The following is a 20,792-nucleotide window of genomic DNA, read 5'->3' on the forward strand; positions in this document are numbered from 1 at the left end:
CCTGCCCCAGATGAAGGAATTTGGGGGGCAGAGGGAAGGACCCTGCTCCACAGAGAGGGGAGAGAGTTTCTGTGAGAGCCGGGGGCTCCATTTCCCCTTCCACTTGTTCCCATTTACAGTCAGCCAGAGCAGTACCTGCAGCAGGGAGCGGGAGCTGCTGGTGGCCTCAGAGGCACAGCCCCTGCAGTGCCTCAGGCAGCTGGCTCAAGTGCTGGATGATGTGGAGCTGGTGCATCATGTTGGCTGTGAGGTCCTCCTGCTGCAAGGGAACGAGAACCTGTCGGAGACTCAGACGCCCCTGAAGAATCAGGGGATTAAGGGCACCTGGAACCAGCAGCATTTCCACCCAGCACCTGCCCACCTCTGAAGGATGGATTCACCCTCCTGATCCCCAGAATCGAGTCTTATTGTCCTTTCTAGTGACCTCCAGTGCCAACCCCCCTCCTTGTAGGGTGAGCTCCTGCCACTTCCCCCTCAGTGCCTTGACAGCTGTTCCACCTCCAATCCACAGCTCAAGTTCTCAGAACCCTCCACCCCAGCCCCACCCAGGTTGAGCAGGGAGGGGGCTCTAGCAGGGGGGCACAATGGATTCTGGCAGCAGTGAATTGGGATGGGGGGAGGTTGAGACCTTTCCCCAAGTCATCCCAGACACTAATGCTGAAGCTGCAGGATGGCAGCCCTGGTGAATGGAGAAGATCAGCAGCCCCTGCTGGCTGAATCCTCCCGTTCTCTCAAAAGCAGGTCCAGCCCTGCTAGCAGCGGGACAAGCTTCCCTCGCCCATGTGCCTCAGCCCTGCCTGGTCAGTCACCATCACCCATCAGTCCTTGGCCTCCCAGGCTGCCAGTGATGGGAGTAACTCTGGGTGGTAGCTCGGGTGCAGGGGCGGCTCCAGGCCCCAGCACACCAAGCGCGTGCTTGGGGCGCCATGCCACGAGGGGCGCTCTGCCGGTCTCCGGGAGGGCGGCAGGCAGGCAGCCTTCGGCAGCCTGCCTGCGGAGGGTCCTCGGGTCCCATGGCTCCAGTGGACCTCCCACAGGCGTGCCTGTGGAGGGTCCGCTGGTCCCGCGGCTTGGGTGGAACCGCAGGACTAGCGGACCCTCCGCAGGCATGCCTGCGGGAGGTCCACTGGAGCCACAGGACCGGCAACCCACAGAGCGCCCCCTGCGGCATGCCACTGTGTTTGGGGCAGCGAAATGTCTAGAGCCGCCCCTGCTTGGGTGATACGGACACTAGGCCACCTCCACTCTCCGAGTTGTGTCATGCCCTGGCAGAGTGTCCATACCTCCCCCACCCTGGCTGTGTTCCTGTAGCCCAGGCGCCTGCTGTCCTGGTCCAGTCCCAGCAGCACAGGTCTTTGGCTTCATGGATCGTCAGACCTGGGAAAGAGACACACACACACACATTTCTCATTCTGGCTGCAGTGCTTGTGTCCTTCCAATCCCATTGGTGGCTGCACAGTGGGCAGAGTCCTCGCTGCATGCCTGGCCCAACGGAATTGCAGGGCGTGGTGAAGAACAGAGACAGAGACACACAGAGACTCATCCTCCAGCCGGGGTCAGTCTGAGAGAAATTGGCTGGGGTCCCAGTCTCACTCTTCTATCAGGAGCCATTTCCCAGCTGGGTTCCTTACCTCTCTGGTGCAGCAGCAGCTGGTAGAGCCGGTAAGCCCCTTCCCTGGCCTGCCGGCTGATGTCTTTGGCTGGGTTACCAATGAACAGAGCCAGCTGTGCCACATGGTGACCCATCCTGGGGAATTCTGCTGAGTTCTAATGGAAGGAAGGGGGTGAGGGGACTCCATCAGCATTTTCCTGCCAGCTCCCAGTCCCCCCTGGGCCAGGACTCTCCTTCCCCTCAGCCCCTATGCAGGAAATGCTAGAGGACAGGACCTAGAGCTAGACCCTTAATTTTCCCTGCCTGCAAGGGAGCCTGGAGCACAGGGATGTGGGCAGGGCCCTCCATGAGAACTTGCTTCCACACCTGCTCCAGGATGAACCTGGAGCATGGTCCCCTTAAAAGCCCAGAGTCACCACTTAACAAGGACAAGAAGAACTTGACTCAAGCCAAGCTCATTCTCTGCTCTGCCTCTGCCTCCCCAAGAGGAACACTCCTAACCCACAGATCCTGCAGCAGCAGATCCTACAGCCCATTGGAGCCAGCCCACCTATGACTGGAGTCAGGAAGCTGGGGTCAGAGGTCACTTACGTCAAACTCAGGGAGGGTGATGGTGGATCTGAGCAGGGCCGTGCTGCTCCTAATGGCCCTGGCTCTCTCCCGTGACACCCGGGACACAATCCAGTAGTTGTGGGGAAAGGAGGCAGCTCAGGATCAATGGGCAGGTGCACGTGTTGTGCTAATGAGCCCCTCCCCATCCCCCGGGGGCTGAGACATTGTGTGCAGGGTCGAATATCTGATTCATTGATTGCAGAGCTTTAGAAGGGGATTGTTGCCCCCAGAACAATGCTTGTATCCTGCAGCTCACAACATGTCTTTGTCTCTCTAGATTGGGACAATGTTCAGTGTCGGGGCTGGTCTGTCCTCCCTGAACTCCTGATTCCTGAACAGCTCACCAGGAAGAAGACAGACCCCTCCCCACTCCCTGTCTCTCAAGTCCTTGGTCGGGTGAAGGGATTGAGTGTGAGCACAATCTCCCCAGGAATCTCAGAGCCCATCAGAGAGAATGGCTGATTCTCTGGGATCCTCCTGTTTCTCTAGGAAGGAGCCTGTGACTCTTCTCTGAGGACCATTCTTCTGGATCTCACAGGAGGGGTTCAGACTCTTACTCCCCAAGCCAGCCAGGGGCCCTGTGGTTAGTGCTCAACAGAACCAGGCAGAGCTCTGGCTTGAAGTCCCAACTTCTTCCTCTGTCCTTCAAGGAGGAATGGCTTGACAGTGCATTGCACAGACTGCCCTGAGCAAGGACGGCCCACTGGGGGCCCAGCTAAGAGGACAGACTGGAAAATGGATCTAAGAGTTAAGGTAAAATTTCCCCCACCCCTCTCATCGGGCTCACCTCCAAGATGTAGTGGAGCCCGTCGGTGTCTGGGGACTCTGCCAGCAGGTTCCCCAGCATGGCATCCAGGAGGTCTGGCAAGACCCTATGCAGATCCTGCAAAGCAAGGGAGAGCCATGGGTCAGAGTTAGGGAAAGTGGGGCTACACCTGCCACAGGATGGGAATAGGGGTCTTGGAGAAGCACTGGTGAGACCCCCAAACACATATCCTGGCCTCTCTCATTCACATCCCACTGCACACAATTAGCAAGAATTCATAGCAGGATGACAGCTGGCTCTTCAATCCATGACTTTAGCATGATCTACCTGGACTTGGGTGGTGTCCTTCTCCGTGCCCAGGTGAAAACAGATGGCATGCAGGGCAGCTCGAAGGAGGTGTGTCTCCAGCTCTGGTTCCAGGGCAGGTGTCATGGTGCTGGCAAGAGAGAGAAGCCAGTATTAGACTGTGCAGTGTGGGGTGGGACTGGCACCAACACGGATGTGAAACTGCAGGGAAATAGACACAGGCTGGTGAGAATGGAAATTGAGGCACCGAGCCAGGAAATGACAAGGCCAAGGTTTCCCAGACACACAGTGGCAGGGCAGGAATAACACCTGTTCCCTGGACCGTGCTGCCCCTCCTGTATCTGATCCTGGGAGTGAGCCTCTCCCCAAAGCCACTGCAATGTTACTGGAGTGAAAAGAACAACCCAGCCAGGAGAGAGTGAACCTTCCCATCACCTCTGCCAGAGGGGCCACCCTTGGGAGGTGACCTGGGAGTGGGACGGGCAGTGACTCTCAACCCTGGGCCTGAGCAGCACCGGGGTTAGGGGAACTGAGCAGAAGAGTCTCGGTACCTGAGGTTGCCCACAGCAATCAGGGAGTTAGCGAGGATGGCACCGGGTGGAGAGTTATCAGGCAGCTCCTCAATGAGCTCCCGTGAGATGCAAAGGAGACAAAGGAGCATGTGAGATTGAGGCCTCACTGACACGTCCCAGTGAGGAGATTACACAGCCAGCACCTCACACAGCCAGCAGGATCCCCCCACCTGCCTCCCGCTCCTCCGATTCCTGCCCACTAGTGACCAATCTCAGAATTTCTTCCATCTCTTCTCCCCAATCTTCAGCCCCAGCAATCCCTGCCCTCAGCTGCCCTTCCAGCACCAGCCATCCCCCATCCATTGGCCCGGAAAGACCCTTTCCCCTCCTATGTCTCTGTCCTCAGCTGCTGGGCTCGCTCACCACCATCCTCTCCACCACAGCCGCCTTGCCGCACTGCAGCTCCAATGTGTTCTGCCCTCTCTGCTGTGCAGCGAGACACACGGGGTGGATGGCGTGCAGGAAGATGAGCTGCTGGGCCTCATCCTGTACCTACCAGGAGTGGGGATAGGGGAGAGAGAGCCAGTTATCCAGAACCTCCCTGCCCCACCCACACCAGCTGCAGGATTCAGGCCTGAATGGAGGATAGCGGGGACCCGACTGTTGTCCAAATCACCCACAACTCCTATACAAGCAGGGTCAGAAACTGGGACAATGACTGTGGGGCAAGGAGACCCTAGCTGGTATGTGACAAACACCCCCATGGGGTCCCAGATCATGGAGCAGAAAGGTCCCCATTAGGGCTGGTGGATCATCAGAGACAAGACACTCTGCAGGAGGTCAGGGTGCTGGGAAGGGGCAGGACAATCTCAGTTCCAGAAAAGCTGAGGAACGTTCGTACCTTTTCTTGGCCCTGGAGCTCCTCTTGGATGTTCTTGAAAGCAGCCACGTCCACCCATTCCTCCTCCTCATCCTCTCCCTGCACCAGGGAGAGAAGGGGACAGGATGATGCCTGCTGCTACCCAGGGGAAGGACAGGGGCATGGTGGGGCAATGTGCCCCCTTCCCACCTCCGGAACTCAGGGCAGATTGGGCCCCCCCACTCCCCGCTCTCAGTGATGCCTTTAGCCCCCAACTCCTTCAGGAGCCCATAGCAAAAAGACCCCCCACACACTGTCCTGGATTCCTTGGAAGGTGCCTGCCCCCACCCCCAACTGGAGGATCAAGGACCAAAGTGGCAGCAACTAGTGTCAGTGGAGTTCCCGTGGCTCAGGCCAGACACCTGGGCTGGGAACCCGCCCCCATAGCACTGGTCGAGGGCCTGGGCCTGGGGTGTTCACAGTCCCCTCCTCACCCCTCCCTGAGCCCAGCCTGGCTCCTCACCTGGAACAAAGCAGCGGCGCCCATTGGCCTCGCTGCTGCCTGAGTCCCAGGCGCTGCTGTTCTTCCATGGGGAGTGGGCCGAGCTGCTGGTGCTGGGACAGGGATCCTCCACCTCCTGCCCTGGGGAGGCTGGAAGGTCCTCAGTGACCGGGCAGGGCGATGCCTTCTGCTGGGAATCAGGGCTGGGCTCCTGGGGCTGGTGCTTCCCACACAACAAGCCCCAGAGCCACCCTGCCCGGCTCCCCTCCTGGGCTGGATCCTGCCTGTCTAGCCGCATCCTGGGCCAGCTCCTTTTCGGCCTGGCCAGTGCCTCTCCCACCTCAGTGTCTGCGCCGGGAGCGGGTTTCCTCTGCCAGAAGGCTGGGCACTTCCACCTCCTAGCCCGGTCGGGAGCTCCTTCCCTGCCAGCGGGGACGGAGGGGCCACTCTGCTCCTGGGGAAGATGGGAGCTGCTTCCCTCAGGCTCTGGAGCCACCTGCAGAGCCTTCTTCCTGAACATCCTCAGGAGCCTGCCCATCCTGGAACCAAGTGGGAACAGGCGTGAGTCTGGGGTCAAGGCAACCTCTCACTAACCAGCCTTTTTGGTCCCTCTCCATCCCTGCCCCAGCCAGAGCAGCTCCTCCTCCTCCCACAGGGGTGCAGGGAGTGCAATCTCCATACACTGGCAGGAGTTCAGTGCATGATCTGGTCCCAACGTTCCCCCTCATCATCCCTGGTGCTGCAATGCCTGGGAGTCTCCTCCTTTTTGAGCACTGGGGTCAGTCACAAAGACCATCGGTCACATTGGACAAGCAGCTCCCTTCTGTCGTCCCAGGCCACACTCCTCCCAGGCTAGAGAAGAAACAGAATCCAGGAGTCGGACTTCTCCTGGGAAACCATTCCCCACATCAAAGTCTCTAGGCATAGCAAGCCCAGGGCCCCCTTGTTTCCCATTGATTTCCATGCTCAGCAGCTCACAGGGTCTGGCCCAGCTCAGAGACTCTCAGCCTGGGGAACGGTCTCCCACAAGGGAAAGGCTGGAAGCCCCATTGCTGGGACCTTTCCAAACACACTGCAGATGGCTCTGGAGAAGCCCCTCCCCAGTCTGAGAGCCAGGGGTTCCTGGGGGTGGGTTGCAAACCAATCTCCTTTGGGAAAGATTCTTTCCCTCTTTCTGCCTCTCCCCATTCAGACAGGGAACCCTAATGCCACTCACTTGCTCTAGGTGATGGAGCGATGGATGGCGGATGTTCAGAGTCGCCAGCAAGCCCAAGGCAGGCTGGAGAGGGTGGTGACCTGAGGAGTTACCTTGCACAGCCAGCAGGCAGGGTGATGACACTGACGATTGACTAGCTGTGAAAACAAGAGTCTGTCTTATTGTCAAGGGATGGAGAAACTCAGCCAGCAGCAGGGGGTGCAGAACACTTCCCTAGTGTGGGGGTGACAGCACCTCCCAGCTCCTGACATCCCAACACTTTACACACCTTCCTGGAGCCTTCCAACCCCCCTGGGCTTTAGGGACTGCGACCCCAACCCTGCTGATGAGAAACAGGCCTGGGGAGAGGAAGCTACTGGCTCAGGGTCACACCAAGTGTCAGAGCCATGGATGGGACCCAGCAGTCCTTATTTCCAGGCCCCTTCACTAATCACTGCTGCACATTCCCTCACACAGCTGGCAATTACAACGAGGCCCTCATGTCCGGTCACCCTGCCTTTGCATGTGCTCTGCTGTAGTGACTGGACCAAGGGATTGGGAGTCAGGACTCCTGAGTTCCATTGCTGGTTTTTCTATTGCCCTGTGGGACTTTGGGCAACTTGCCCCCCCCTCCATGGCTCTGTCCCCAGCAGACAAATGGGGATTTCATACTTTCTCACTATTGGAAAGTGCTGGGAGAATCCCCCAGCAAAAGCTGCTTTACAGTGCTAAGTGGCATCTGACCATGAAAGGTCAGAGTGCACTGCCCAGGAGGAGGAGTGTTTGGCTCTGGGGTTTCACTATAGAGAGGTACCAGCCATGGAGTCTATAGAGAGGGGCCCAGCCATGGAGTTTGGCTCAAGAAGACCAATTCTCCAATTTGTAAAGGGCATTTTGAATTCCAATCCTGTGCTCCAAAGTGCTTGGTGTCATCTGCAGATTTTAGAAGCATACTCTCCACTCCATTTTCCAAATCATTAATTAAAATAATGAATAGTACTGGACTCTGGGCTTATCCCTGCCAGACCCACTAGGTACACCCTCTCAATTGGACAGCCAAACATGGAGAAGGACTCCTGGAGTGTGGGCTTTCAACCAGCTGTGCACCGACATTATACTAATTGCATCTAGACCACATTTCCCTCATTTGCTTGTGAGAATGTCCTATGGAACTGTGTCAAAAGCCTTATTAACCCCCAGATAGACCACATCTACTGTTTACCCTCCTCCACTAGGCCCGTAACCCTGTTAAAGAAGGAAATAGGATTAGTCTGGAATGATTTGTTCTTGACCAATCCATGCTCACTAGTCCTAAGAACCAAATTATCCTGTAGGTGCTGACAATTTGATTGTTTAATAATGTGTTCCAGGATCTTTCCAGATATGGAAGTGATGCTGGCTAGTCTGTAAGTCCCAGGGTTCTCTTTGTTCCCCTTTTAAAGATAGGTACTGTCTTGTTAATGGACGGGAAGATGTTCTTTTTCAGGGATCTCAGATGAGAACTGGGGCACTGGGCACTGCCACAAAAATGGAGGCAGGAACTTCTTCTCTCCTCCTGGTAAAGAACCCCAGGTACCCAAAAGAGTGGGACTCACACCCCTGAATGGGCTTTAAAAAAGACAATGATTAAAATTTGGCCCTGACCATTTCTTGTTTCCACAGACTAAACACTTTAGCAAAGTTTAGAATTCCTTGGTGCTAAACACCGTGAAACTCCCCTTTCTTCTTGACAAGAGGGCTTTAACACCCCTTGTCTCATCCAGGCTCATGGCTGCCCAGAGCTCAAGAATTGTCCTGTTCCCGTGGGACCAGGGCCGCCCAGAGGATTCAGGGGACCTGGGGTCTTCCTGCTGCCGAATTGCCACCGAAGACCCAGCACTTTGGCGGCGGGTCCTGGGGCAGAAGGACCCCCTGCCGCGGGTCTTTGGGGCACTTCGGTGGCAGGTCCTAGAGCAGAAGGACCTCCCTGCCGCTGAATTGCCGCTGAAGACCCGGAGCAGAAGAAGCTCCGGGGCCCATGGAGCAAGTGAAGGACCCCGCTCCAGGGGCCCTGAAAAACTCTCGTGGGGAGACTGTAGGGCCCGGGTCCTGGGGAAAATTGCCCCACTTGCCCCCCCGCAACCGGGCAGCCCTACATTGGACAGATGGGGAACCTGAGATACAGAGAATGGAAGTGACCTACCCAAGGGCCTACACAGCAAGGCGGTGGCAGAGCCAGAAAGAGAAGCCACCAATCCTGAGTCCTGTTCTAACAGACAACAAACCCCCCAGAGGCAGGGATAGAGCCCAGGAATCGAGATGGTGGGGAAATTTCACTGAAAGCGTTTCTGTCAGAAAATCCTATTCAGTTTGTTTCAACCAGTTTGTTTCTTGAAATCATAACAAGTGGGATGAACATTCTTTGCAAAAATATTTTGTTGCAAAACAAAAGCATCTCCTGTTTGTCACTGTGTGTTAAATTGTCTCATCGCACACAGAGAGGAGACACTTAGATCTCGAAAATTAGATAAGATGTTTCAGTCTGAGCTAAGTAGTTGCTGCTCGTAATAATTTCAAAATAATACAATACAAATAAAATAAAATAGAATATTTCAGCTATTCTATTATGTCATAATCTGATCTGAGTAAACGTGACAGGACACCTCATATTATGCACTGCTCTTAGTGACACTCTCCAACGGATCCCCATCCTCCACCCACCGTGAGGTAGGTAGGAGCAGGTTGTTATCCCTACTTGAAAGAAGGAGAAGCTAAGGCTGAGAAAGGAGAATTGACTTGTTTTAGGTCACACAGCCAGTCAATGGCAGAGTTGGGAACAGAACCCAAGAGCCCCGACTTTCAAACTAACCATTGGCTCTTGAATTTCATACATTGAATGACCTCAGTAAAGCGCTCTCAAATGAGCTCCAGACCAACAGTTCATTGTAATTATTGAGCAAGTATTTTAGGAGAACTGGAATGTTAGAGACAATCATGAACTGCTCAGAGACAATTAATGCAGAGAAGCAGCAAAATTTGTCAAACATATGACTGGTTATGACTTATTTACTTGGTCTTAAAAGAGAACAACAAGGACCTGAGTCTCCTCCCTGTCAATAATACCCTGCTCAGCCAATCAGGGTAGAGACTGAGGGGCGGGTGGCTGAGGGTTCTCAGCAGAGTGCCCAAAGGATGGCCCAGGTCACCAGTGGGGATCACTGTCTGAGCACTATTTCAACCCCACATTTTTGGGTGGACCTCTCACAATGGGAGCTGCAGAGCACCCCCCCCCACACACACACACCCGTCTCCTGGTGGTGGGAGAGGAACAGGGGAAAGGACAAAAGAAGTAAGAGATGAAGAGAAAGGAGGGAGGGATAGAGGAAAAGGTAAAACAAAATGGACAAACCCCAATGTCCCCAGTGATTCTAAAGGACAAAATCCTTGGTGGGGAATAAAATTCTGCCACCTTAAGCTAGTGTTTTCCATGCCTAGAATTCAGCTGGCACCAGATGGATCAGACCGAACAGGTTCCAAACCCCTCTGAGGATCTTACCTTCTAAACAGGGACATCTGTTTTCTAGTAAAATCAGTCAAAGGAAAGGAGAAAACTCGAAAGAGGTTCCTTCTGGTGCTCACGTACGTGAACCCTAATATTCTCTCAGTCCTCAAAGAGAGACCTCAAGAAGGAGACTTGCTGAAGCAAAGCCACACGAGTCTCCAAGGTTTCCCTGGTCCTGCTCCCCTGTCCTGCCTGGCTGATGTCGGCATCTCTCTGTGAGGTCACCACTTCCTCACCACCTTTGACCAATAGGCTGAGGTCCTGCAAAAGGCCTTTGTGATGTCACTGCCACACCGACCCCTCCCCTGCAGTGCTAATGTCCTGCTGCTGGCCAGACACTTTGGAGGTTTGAGCTACTCCCTGTGGATCACCCCACTTAATGAGTGTTCATCCTAGGAAGCAAGCCAGCCAGACAGTAAAATATCAGAGGCTGCTCCCAATGCTACACTCAGTTTTTCAGAAATCAGTAGACTTTATGGCCAGAAGAGACCATTAGAGAATCTAAGCTGAACCCCTGCATATCACAGGCCTCCTGTATACCACAATAGCCACTTTTTTGGGCAAACTCATTCCAGAAAGGCATTTAGTCTTCATTAAATGATGTCAAGAGATGGAAAATCCACCACTTTCCTTGGTAGCTTGTTCCAGTGGTGAATCATCCTCGCTGTTGAATATTTGTGCCTTATTTCTAATATGAATTTGTCTCTTTTCACCTTCCAGCCATTGGGTCTTGTTATGCCTTTCTCTGCTACATTAAAGAGCCCTTTAATACCCAAAATTTTCTCTCCATTAAGGCACTTCAACACTTCTATGAAGTCAACTTTCAATTTTCTTTTGATAAGCTAAATAGGTTGAGCTCTTTCAATAGCTCACTAGAAGGTATTTTTCTCCAGCGCTCAGAACATTTAGTGGCTCTTTGCTGCCCCAGCTCTAATTTCTCAACATCTTTTTCAAATGAGGACACCAAAACCGGATGCCGTATTCCAATATCAGTCTCACTGATGCTGTGTCACCTCCCTATCCTACTCATGGCTCTGCTCCTATGTCTAAGGATGGCTTTAACCCTGTTCACCACAGCATCACACTGGGAGCTCATGTTGAGTGGCTTCTCCACTATGGCCCCTAAATCCTTTTCAGAGTCGCTGCTTACCTAAGTACACTTCCCCATTCTGGAGGTGTGGCTGGCATGCCTCATTGCTAGGTATAGGACCATGCATTTGCCTCCGGTCAAACTGGTTTTCTTTGAATGGGTCCAGTTTGCTGAATGACCCAGATCGCTCTGTATCACTGCCCTCTCCTCATCAGTAATTACCACTCTGCCAGTATTTTGTCACCCACCAATCGTATCAGCAGTGATTGTATGTTTTCTCCCAATTCATTGATAAACATTATTTTAAAAAATTAGTCCTTGAGAGCTTCTTCGGACCCTTAGTACCCAGGACCTGCTCCCCACAGCACAATGAGAAAGGGCTGTCCAACCCTCCTGGTACATAGGGGATAAGCACAGTAGAAACACACCTTTAGGAGCTGTGTTGTCCATAGGCTCTGAACAACATGTGGGGGTCAGCAGCTTACAAATGCACTACAGACCTGTAGTGTAGACAAGTCCCAACTGTGTCTCAGTTTCCCACCCTGTAAAATGGAGAGAACAAACAAAACCTTGATTAGCTCTATTTGACAGTTGGGGAAACGGAGGCACCCAGCGGTGAAGAGACTTGCTCATGATCCCAAAGCCAGGAATAGAAAACGGCAGGTCTTCTGATAGCCTATAGCAGCGGTGGCTCCCCACGGGGATGGGGCCCAACTCCCTGCTCCAGACGTTGTGACCTGTCACATGGGGTTGGTCAAAACACTGCTCAGGTTTGACCTGATCAGGCCAAATTTGAGTGAGTGGTGTTGCAAACTGGTGCAATGCCTGGAGTGGGGAGTTGGGCTCAGCTGCACAGAATAGGAACCACTACCACCGGGTGAGTGTGGGGCAGGCCTGCTCTCCCACACACCATGACCCCCCACCTCAGGGTCTCCCATCTAGGCTGAATGAGGTGTATGTTTGCTTGTTTGTGCACCCTTGGTTTTATGATTTCTGTGGGTGCAGATGAACCCAGGCATCCATGCTAAAGTTGCCCAGGACCAGACCAACCACTAATACCCACTCACAAACATACATACACACATAGCTTTGTCTCCAGGGTCACACCTAGCTCTGTCCCAATGGTCACAGCCCACCACTGAGCTTTCACCCCTACCACCTTTCTTATACCAGGATAACTCCAGTGACTGCAGTGGAGTACTTCCTGAGTTATACACAAGTAAATGAGAGGAGATTCAGACTCAATATACAGTAAACAGAACTACCCAAGAGCTTGCCCAATCACCTCTTGCCCCCTCGTTCTGCCAACTCTGCTGTAACACTGTCTCCAGGAATTGATGGTGCTTGCATGCACACCTAGGGCACTACAGAAATAACACCAGAAAGTTCAGTTGTAGGCTAATTACAATTTGTTTGCCTTATTCTTGATGAGTTTGGAGCAGTTACGGTGATACACATTAACATGTAGGTGCTATTTTCATTACAAAGGCCAGATGGCTATAGGAAAGTAGTGAAGAACAGGCTAAACAAATCCCTGTTACTATGGTAACCAAACGGCAGTTGCTCCAGGTTAATCAAGACACCTGGGACCAATTAAGATCATTCCAGAAAGCAGTGGAGATAGCTAGGTTGATTGGGACACCTGAAGCCAATCAGGGCTGGCTGGAACTAGTCAAAAGCCTCCCAGTTAGTCAGGGAGATGCATGTGAAAGGAACAGTAGCAGAAGGCTGTGATGCTGGAGAAACTGGGTAGTACAAACCCTATCAGGCACAAGGAAGGAGGCCCTGAGGTAAGGGTAAAGTAGATATTGAGTAAGTGAGGGCTGCTGTGGAGAAGAGGCCCAGGGAATTGTACTTGTCCTGTTTCAAAAGGTCAGCTACCAATAGCTGCTCCTATTAGGGGCTGGAGCCTGGAGTAGAGGGTGGGCCTGTGGTGTCCTTCCCCCTCCCCCATAATTAATTAAAGAGTGAAAAAACAGAGACTGTGTGAGAGAAGGTTGCTTCTTTCCACCTCCCTTGCTGGCTTATGATGAAAATGGCTCAGTAGGATATGACCCTTGCCTCTAAAGAGAAGCCCTACATGGAGGATCATAGTGAGCCTCTGAGGTTAATGTAATCTACCTGGAAGTGTGGGAACCACTGAGATAAGGTTGGAGCTTTGTCACAAAAGTCATTCAGCCCTGCAAGCCTACTACACAAAGGGTCTGATACTGCAAACTTCTGACCACCTGCAACTCCTATGGACTCAAAGAGGAATTCCAGGTACTCAGTATATCTAACAATTAGGCCCTAAGCCATAACAAAAGACCTGATTTAGTGCAGAAGAAGCCACAACAAACTTTTATTTTATACCCAGACAGGTCTTTTGAAAGTCAGGATATTCTTTAAATATTTCTAAGTTGTGTCAGCTGCTTTGTGTCTAAGCTTCTATCTTTGCTCCCCACTATAAATTAATATTCTTTAAATTTAAACTATAAAGTTTCATAAACTCTAATTACTGAAACTAACATATCATAGATACCATATATACATCTAGATATCTCTAAATAGATATCTAGCATATGACAAAGCACTGCTCAGTGCTCAAAATGCTTCATGGAGCAGAATTCCCATGTTTTGCCTCCACAGGAGCAGTCTCAGATCTTCTGAATTTACGAAAGAAGTTTCTTTTTCACTTGAAAGAAAATATGAAGCAGAAATTAAACAAAGGAAACTAAAGGAAAAAGCAAAACAACACTTGAAAGAAAGGAGGAATAGAACAATTATTGGATGGCTTCAGTGGATCTGTTCTATCCCTGGTTGATCATCTTCTAACGTGGTCTGCACTGTGCCATCATTGCAGTCCCACCATCTTGTTCTTTCAACACTGAGCACCAAAAATAATGTCCAAAGTTATAGGCAATTGCAAGTTGTTTTAAAGGGACACTGCTGAGAGCAGAACTTTGGCCAAATATTTTTCATAAAAGTATGTTTTTAAAAAAGCCTTTGATTATTAAAAGTGAGAGATTTCTTTAACATGGGGATAATAATATTGACTTCCTTTGTAAACCTCTCTGAGATCTATTGATGAAAAGCACTATGAGAGCTAGGTATTATAATTTAAAAACTGGCTTATTTGTATTTTTTAAATAATGGAAACATTCATATTGAACTTGGGTTTTATAAATATGGGGACAAATTTGGCCTGACAGTGTCTCTCTTTTAATGTACAAATGCAACTGGGGGCAGAATTTGGAGACTTATCCAATGTCAGCTGAAGACAATGGAATGACTCCAATTAACTTTGGTTAGTATTGTACTAGGCCACTGATCCTTAAAGTTAAATACCAATATTTTAAAAAATGAGTGCCTAAAATCAAACTAAGTGTCCCTACTTTCAAAAGCATTGAGCACCCAGCAGTTGCCATGACTTTAGTGGTGCTTGATTCTTTTGAAAATCACACCATTTATTTGGGTGTCTAAAAATGGATTTAAGAGCCTAACTTAGGACTTCTATTTCGGAACATCTTGGCCACAGGTGCTAAACACAATGGCTTGAATCAGATTCTCAAAGCTTACCCAGATAGTACTACATTGTGATTTTATTAGTCATGTTGCAGCTATACCAAATTTCCACTGGATGGCACTTTACTATTTCTCCTCAAAGTGAGTCAGATGGATGAATATTTTCTTTCAGTCAAAATGTTGACAGACAAACCCTGCAATATACCATTGTTTTCAAATAGCAACCCATGAGCAGTAGTTCTGCTTTGAGTATTGTCGAGCAGAAAGTCTAGATTCTAATCCTAGATATCAACTAGTTCTTCTCCAGTCCTAACACTGTTTATCTGCATAGGCCTAATAGTGGATTTTTCAAGACATGGGATACCTGTGAGTTTCAGATTGAAATTAAATCATGAACATGTTAGAATAGATGTAAGACACAAATTTAAAAAAACTAAATATTTATTGAAAACCTGTCTCATTAGCTGAGAGCTATAACAGATCCATATCCTCTGTGGATTGGACACAAGGTGATGTGTAACACAGACTGACTGGTGGATTACATCAGCACTGTAGGTATGTTTATGCTGCAATCAGAGATGTGACTGCAGCACACGTAGACATACCAGAGCTAGCTTGGATATAGCTAGTTTGAATAATGATAGCAGTGAAGCTGTGGCTATGTCTGGCTATAGCTATATGTGCCACAGTCACACCTGTGATTGCAGTGTAGACATAGCCACAGATTCAGGTCTAGAGTCTCTCTAGAACAGAGTAGTTTCTCATATTATAATTCCTCCACTCAGTATGGTCCCATTAATCATATTTGTCTGGATCATCAAACAGGCTTAAGGGAGCTTGGTGCCCAAATGCTACTGACTTTCAATGGAAGTTGGGTGCTTAACACCCTTAATCTCCTTTGAAAAACTCAGCCTCTAACTTAATTTTCACAGGGAGGAGAAAGCAAGGCACAAACTGCTTGTGTCCGCACCCATAAGAAAAAATGAGCAAATGAATAATGCCATGTAAAGAGACAAGGTGGGTCAAGTAATATCTTTTATTGGACCAACTTCTGTTGGTGAGAGACCAGCTTTAAGCTTGCACAGAGCTCTTCTTCAGGTCCTAATATTACAAGACAAACATGGCTACAACACCACTAAACCATGTAAAAACATTGTGGTTTTCCTGTTAATGAATAACAGATGAATCATTGGTAATTCTGATTTTAATGACTTCAATAAAATTAAGATCCTCTTGTTGTACAGTAAATCATTGGCATCATAAATAGGAAATGACATGGGGCAATACAAATACCAAAGGTACAATATGAACTAGGAAAGCTCTACACTTAATTTTTAGTTTCAGAAACCTCACTTTCACACCTCCTCTGAAACTAGCAGCAGATCATAATCCTTACACAGTACTGAAAGTCTGTAATGATCTGGGGACTGATTTTGCAGGTTTAAGTGATGCCAGTTGAGCCAAAAGACATATAAAATGTCATCCTCCAAAAGCTAGTTTTAGCTCTGTTAACACTTAGAGATTTTCAGTAGCTCTACAACTTGAGGAGAAAAATTCTAAGGATGATCATTAAAGAATTGAATATTTACTCTATTTTTCTCTATCCAACTCTTATCAATATAGTATCTGAGCACCCACATCTTCCACTGATCAGAATGTAGACATAAAATTTGAAATGGCTAGCTCTGTAGACAGGTATAGGGTGTCTTGTTTTGTTGTTTCCCTTTCTGATCACTAGTCCACAGCCAATCCTTAGAAAAATTTCCTAGCTGTGAAAATACTTCTACTGATCTGCCTAAGTAGTTAGAGTCCTGGAAAACTGCTAAACAGTATTAAAAGAGCCAGATTTAGTAACATTTTTTCTGATACTTTTGTTGTGCTAGTGTTCCTGTCACATTTCCCAATAGTTTTGCAAAACTCAAAGGGAAGTAATTTGTACTTCCCCTGCCCTGTGCATTTCTCTCCCACCAAATCGGTAAGATGATTTGACTCATGTACCACTGATGTCAGAAGGTAGTCCTGTTCCTATATTCAAGGATCTAGTGACAAAACTTCAGACTCAGTGGACCATACCTTAGGTGGTGGCTGACCATATTCCAAATCCTACTACTCTTTGGAAATTGCATGCAGTGTTGCTTGTGCAGGATTTCAAGCCTGCCAACGCCCCTCTGACTCTACAAGTGCAGAGGCAGGATTTAGCTTTCTGTTTTGCTGCTTCAATGACAAACAGAAAAGAAGTCTTCCTGCATTTTAGCATCTATTTCCCTATATGTAGAGTACCTATTCCAAGACCTCTTGTATGGAATGTTAGTTTTTGTGTAACCCACACACCTGGGTGTGGTGGTCTGTTCCATCTAGTGGCACCAAGACCACTTAGTTAGATGAGTCTGCTCTACAGCCTTAGCTAAGCGCTAGTTGTCTTTTAGCTCATGCGCTAAGCTTCAGAGGCCCCAGGTTCGATTCCACCCACTGACAACCAGGGTCTGTCGGTGTTACATCTGCATGTAACTAATCCCTCTAAGATCAAGACTCAGTCCTATCAGGGCATTGGCCTGATAAGCCATCAACTCTGATAACCCTAATTTAGGAAAACTATTGCTTACCTTTAAATGTAGAGGATTTCAAGATAAAGTGGGTCCTGTATGGACAGTCACAGTAATGCTGTCTTTCCAACTGGTGGCACCAGTCACTGCTCTGAATCTTGAAGCTTGTCTACATGGCATAGCAACGCATACTAGATGGGTGTGATTTCTAAAGGGCACAAGTATGCTGCACATTAATTGGTCCATGTATATCTGTCTGGCACACACCAAAATTCCATCCTGTGCATCAACCTAGCGCTGTTTCAACAGCACTATGAACTTCTAGTGTGTGCCGGCAGGGTCTACACAGACCCGTTAGTGCATAGCACATTGGTGTGCTTGAGAAATCCTCTCTAATGCATGTTGTATCATGTGGACAAGCCCTCAGTCTCCAATTAGCTCCTATAGCACTACATGGTATTTTCCAGCAGATGCCTTACATACCCTTGGAGTCCTAAAGGTGAACTCAAGGGCAGATTAAGACATGATTTTTGGGCTCCAAGCCTTGCAATCTGAGGAGGCCTGGTCAGCCAAAGATTTTTCCTTTTCTATCTGAGGATCCCAAGAGGAGGCTTCTCCCTGGTTTCAGGAAGAAGAGAAAAATTTATAATTGGAGCTAGGCCTGAGATTCAGGTCTGGATTCTGATTATTTCCCCAAGGAAAGGGGCAAAGTCTAAAGAGATTTTGACAGACTGTAAACATTGCTGGTTTTCAGAGCCCCTGCCATGCTGTTTTGTCAACTTTTCAGTTAAGTCTATCCCCCTCTGGTTAACTAAACGAGAGAGGGCAGCCACATGGCTCTGAAACTCAAAGGTCAATGTTTTGGCAGCCCATGGTTTATCAAGGGTTAAAAGAAAAGAAACCTTGCTGGAAAGAGGTTATTAGAAGTAGGTGCAGAATTTCTGTAGGGGAAAAACCCTTCACACAGATCTAGAACTCCAGCCAAAATGACAGAGCTCTGGGTGCTGGGCTGCACCACTAGTTATGGGATCACTTGATTCAAAGGCTGCATTAGGTTCAATAAATACAAACTCCAAAGCTCATTTCCTACTGGTCCCCAAGGAAGCATCCCCATTGCATAATCTCTGGGAGAAGCTGCCTAGTCTGAGTTCCCCAAGGCAATGAGCTAACCTCCTAATGCTTGTGAGTGCATAAAGCCCTTTCTTGGTTGACTTCATTAGAATTTGCTAATTACATTTCTCAGCATCCTCCACCTCATTTTCTGTGATCTGCTAATTCTGATGTCCTGAGAGTTCATGCAGTTAATGTGCTCTCTCTGCTGGGGGTGGTGATGATTCTATTAATTAGTTATATTCCAGAGTTTATGGAATAGGCTGGAGAATTTAACAACAAGAATTTGCAATTTCAACTCCAGGTCATTTCAAAATGACATCAGAACGAGACCTCTTTCCAACAAACTCTTCTTCACTCATCATCCACTCCCCATCGTCCACAGGTGCAGGGTCCACCAAGCACCAGGGAACTAGTGAGTGTGGGCTGGGAAGATGCTAGGATCACAGGCAGACATTCTACACTCTGTGTACCAGCTGTGTTACAGGAGGGCTCCCCACACTACAGCTCAGGGTGAGCTTGATGGTGGACCAGGAAGGGTAGCTCTATGACTATGCAGATCATCTACCCTCCATTTCAGCCCTTTGAAGGGGGACACAGGGGCCATAAGGCAGCAATGGTGGCAGTGGAGGGGCTCAGGCTGGCTGCTTCCTCTTTGACACCTACCAAGAGTCCTGTGGTGGCCTTCTCAGTAAGGCACAGAGCTTGAATGTAGTGATAATAAAGGTATTTTTATTTACTCAGGGTTGAACACTATTCAGCATCACTGTCTGCAGCAATCTGCAGTGCCCTGTTCTGCTTTCCATCCCAAGCTCCACATTGCAAGACAGAGGATGATCTTTAATCCCTGTAGTCACACCCTACATCCTTATGCAACAAGAGCAGTTGTTCCACATGATCCCCAGTGAACAGTCCAGTCACTCAAGTTGTGTTCTAGGACCAGCCCTTTGACGCTGTACCAGAAGATTTCAGTACCCACAATCCTACACTGACCAGATGATCTAAAGACATCTCTTAACTTTTATGTGTTGAGGGTGGTCCAGGAATTAATGTATAGACACCATAGCATTTGACTTCAGTAGACAAAGCCACTACATAAAACTCACTCACTCAGCAGCTATGAACTAGCATAGCATAAGCTTCTCCACCAAAATCCCCATGTGATCTCTTATTGGGGATGTAACTGAGGTCTTGGGGTTTTTTAATGCAAGATGTTTTCCATGAAGTTCCTATTCAGCACATTAGGGGAGGAGGAGAGAAGAAAAGATTTAACATGAACTTCTATTGTGGTGGAAACTGACAAATGGAGAACAGACAGGAGTCAGTTTCCAATGGGTGTTTCCTTTTCAATGAATGAATGAACTTCTCTTGCTCTGTACACATGGCAAAAGAAGCAAAACATTGTCAAACACTGATGTTTAACATTAGACATTTAAATTCCTACCTGAGCATCTAAATAAGAGTTGCCTGATTTTCAGAGGTTCTCAGCACCCAGGACTGGAAGCTTTATGTGCACAACACCTCTGAAAATCCAGACCACTTTCTGCTAAATAATTCCCTATGAATTTAGGTTATGAGTATTTCTTACTTACATTGCAATAGCACCTAGAGCCCAGTAAGGGTTGGGGCTCCATTCTGTTTACATAGTGGACAGTCCCTGCTCTGATGAGCTCACCATATTAATAGACCAGACAGACAAAGTGGGAGGTGGAGCAGGGCACAGAGAGGGGAAGTGGGTTACCCAGGATCACACACAAGGCCAGGTGCAGAGCTGGAATTGAACTCCGTTCTTCCACATCCCACTCCAATGCCCTCGTCTTCTTCGAGTGCTTGTTCATGTCAGTTCCAATCAGGTGTGTGCACAGCAGCTGGAAGATTTTCCCCTAGCAGTATCTGTTGGGTTGGTCTGGGTGTCCCCTGGAGTGGTGCCATCATAGCGCTCAATATAGGGCCCTACCTACCCGCCACCCCCTCAATTCCTTCTTACCACCAGTGATGGTTAGCTGGAACTTTCCCTTGGTCTTGTCATGACAAGTGAATTTGGACGTTTGTATATAGTTCATTAGTTCTGTAGTTAGTGTTAAGTAGTTAATACTTTACTTCATTCTTAAGTTTTCTTTGGAGAGGTTTCCCCTCCAGCGCTATCCTGGCACTAGGGCATGCCAGGATCTCCTGGCTTCAAAGCCTGTGAGGTCTGTGGGAAGTGTATGCCCAGAAGCGATCCTCACACTTCCTGATTGGGGGAGAGCCATCAAAAGGATCACTGTAGGATCTACAGGGTGTTTCACCTTGGGACACTGAAAGATAGAGATCAGTGCCTGAAGATCCTACTAATGGAAGCAGCACTTTGGCCCCAGTCTGATCCTGGGTCGGCGGACACAGCACCGAGTACCTCCTCCTCAGAACGCAGGGCCCCAGCACCATTGGCATGGGGATTGGTGCTGAGTAAAGACAAGGACTCTCAGCACCATCATGGCTGCACTCACAGCTTGCATGCCACAAGCAGGCACTGGACTCAATCGCTGGTGCTGCAAAGGAAGAGAAGGCCGGAGAGAGGTCATTCAACCTCCCCCCAGCAGCTAGACCCAAGGAGCCAGCCGTTGTGAGACCCAAGTCGAGCCACACTACTTTAGCCCCACT

The 20,792-nt window shown here is 49.2% G+C and overlaps 1 protein-coding gene across 4 annotated transcripts in view; it reads right to left on the reverse strand.

Annotated features, from left to right (window-relative positions):
• LPGAT1 (lysophosphatidylglycerol acyltransferase 1) overlaps window positions 1–20,792 on the reverse strand; it is a 947,911-nt gene that overhangs the window by 741,976 nt on the left and 185,143 nt on the right. Inside the window, exons 9-10 of one of the 4 annotated variants that reach the window (XM_050951898.1) lie at window positions 6,386–6,522; window positions 5,924–6,021 (exon numbers count right to left, since the gene is read on the reverse strand). The exons of 2 other annotated variants lie outside the window; for them this stretch is intronic. In XM_050951898.1, coding sequence (XP_050807855.1) covers window positions 5,953–6,021; window positions 6,386–6,522 — 206 coding nt within the window. In that variant the 3' untranslated portion in view covers window positions 5,924–5,952. Of the gene's footprint in view, window positions 1–5,923; window positions 6,022–6,385; window positions 6,523–11,423; window positions 11,538–20,792 lie in introns of those variants that run through there. One more of the 4 variants, XR_007774160.1, reaches the window with a different exon arrangement.

Source organism: Gopherus flavomarginatus, chromosome 4, assembly GCF_025201925.1.
Source record: "Gopherus flavomarginatus isolate rGopFla2 chromosome 4, rGopFla2.mat.asm, whole genome shotgun sequence".
Lineage (NCBI taxonomy): Eukaryota > Metazoa > Chordata > Testudines > Testudinidae > Gopherus > Gopherus flavomarginatus.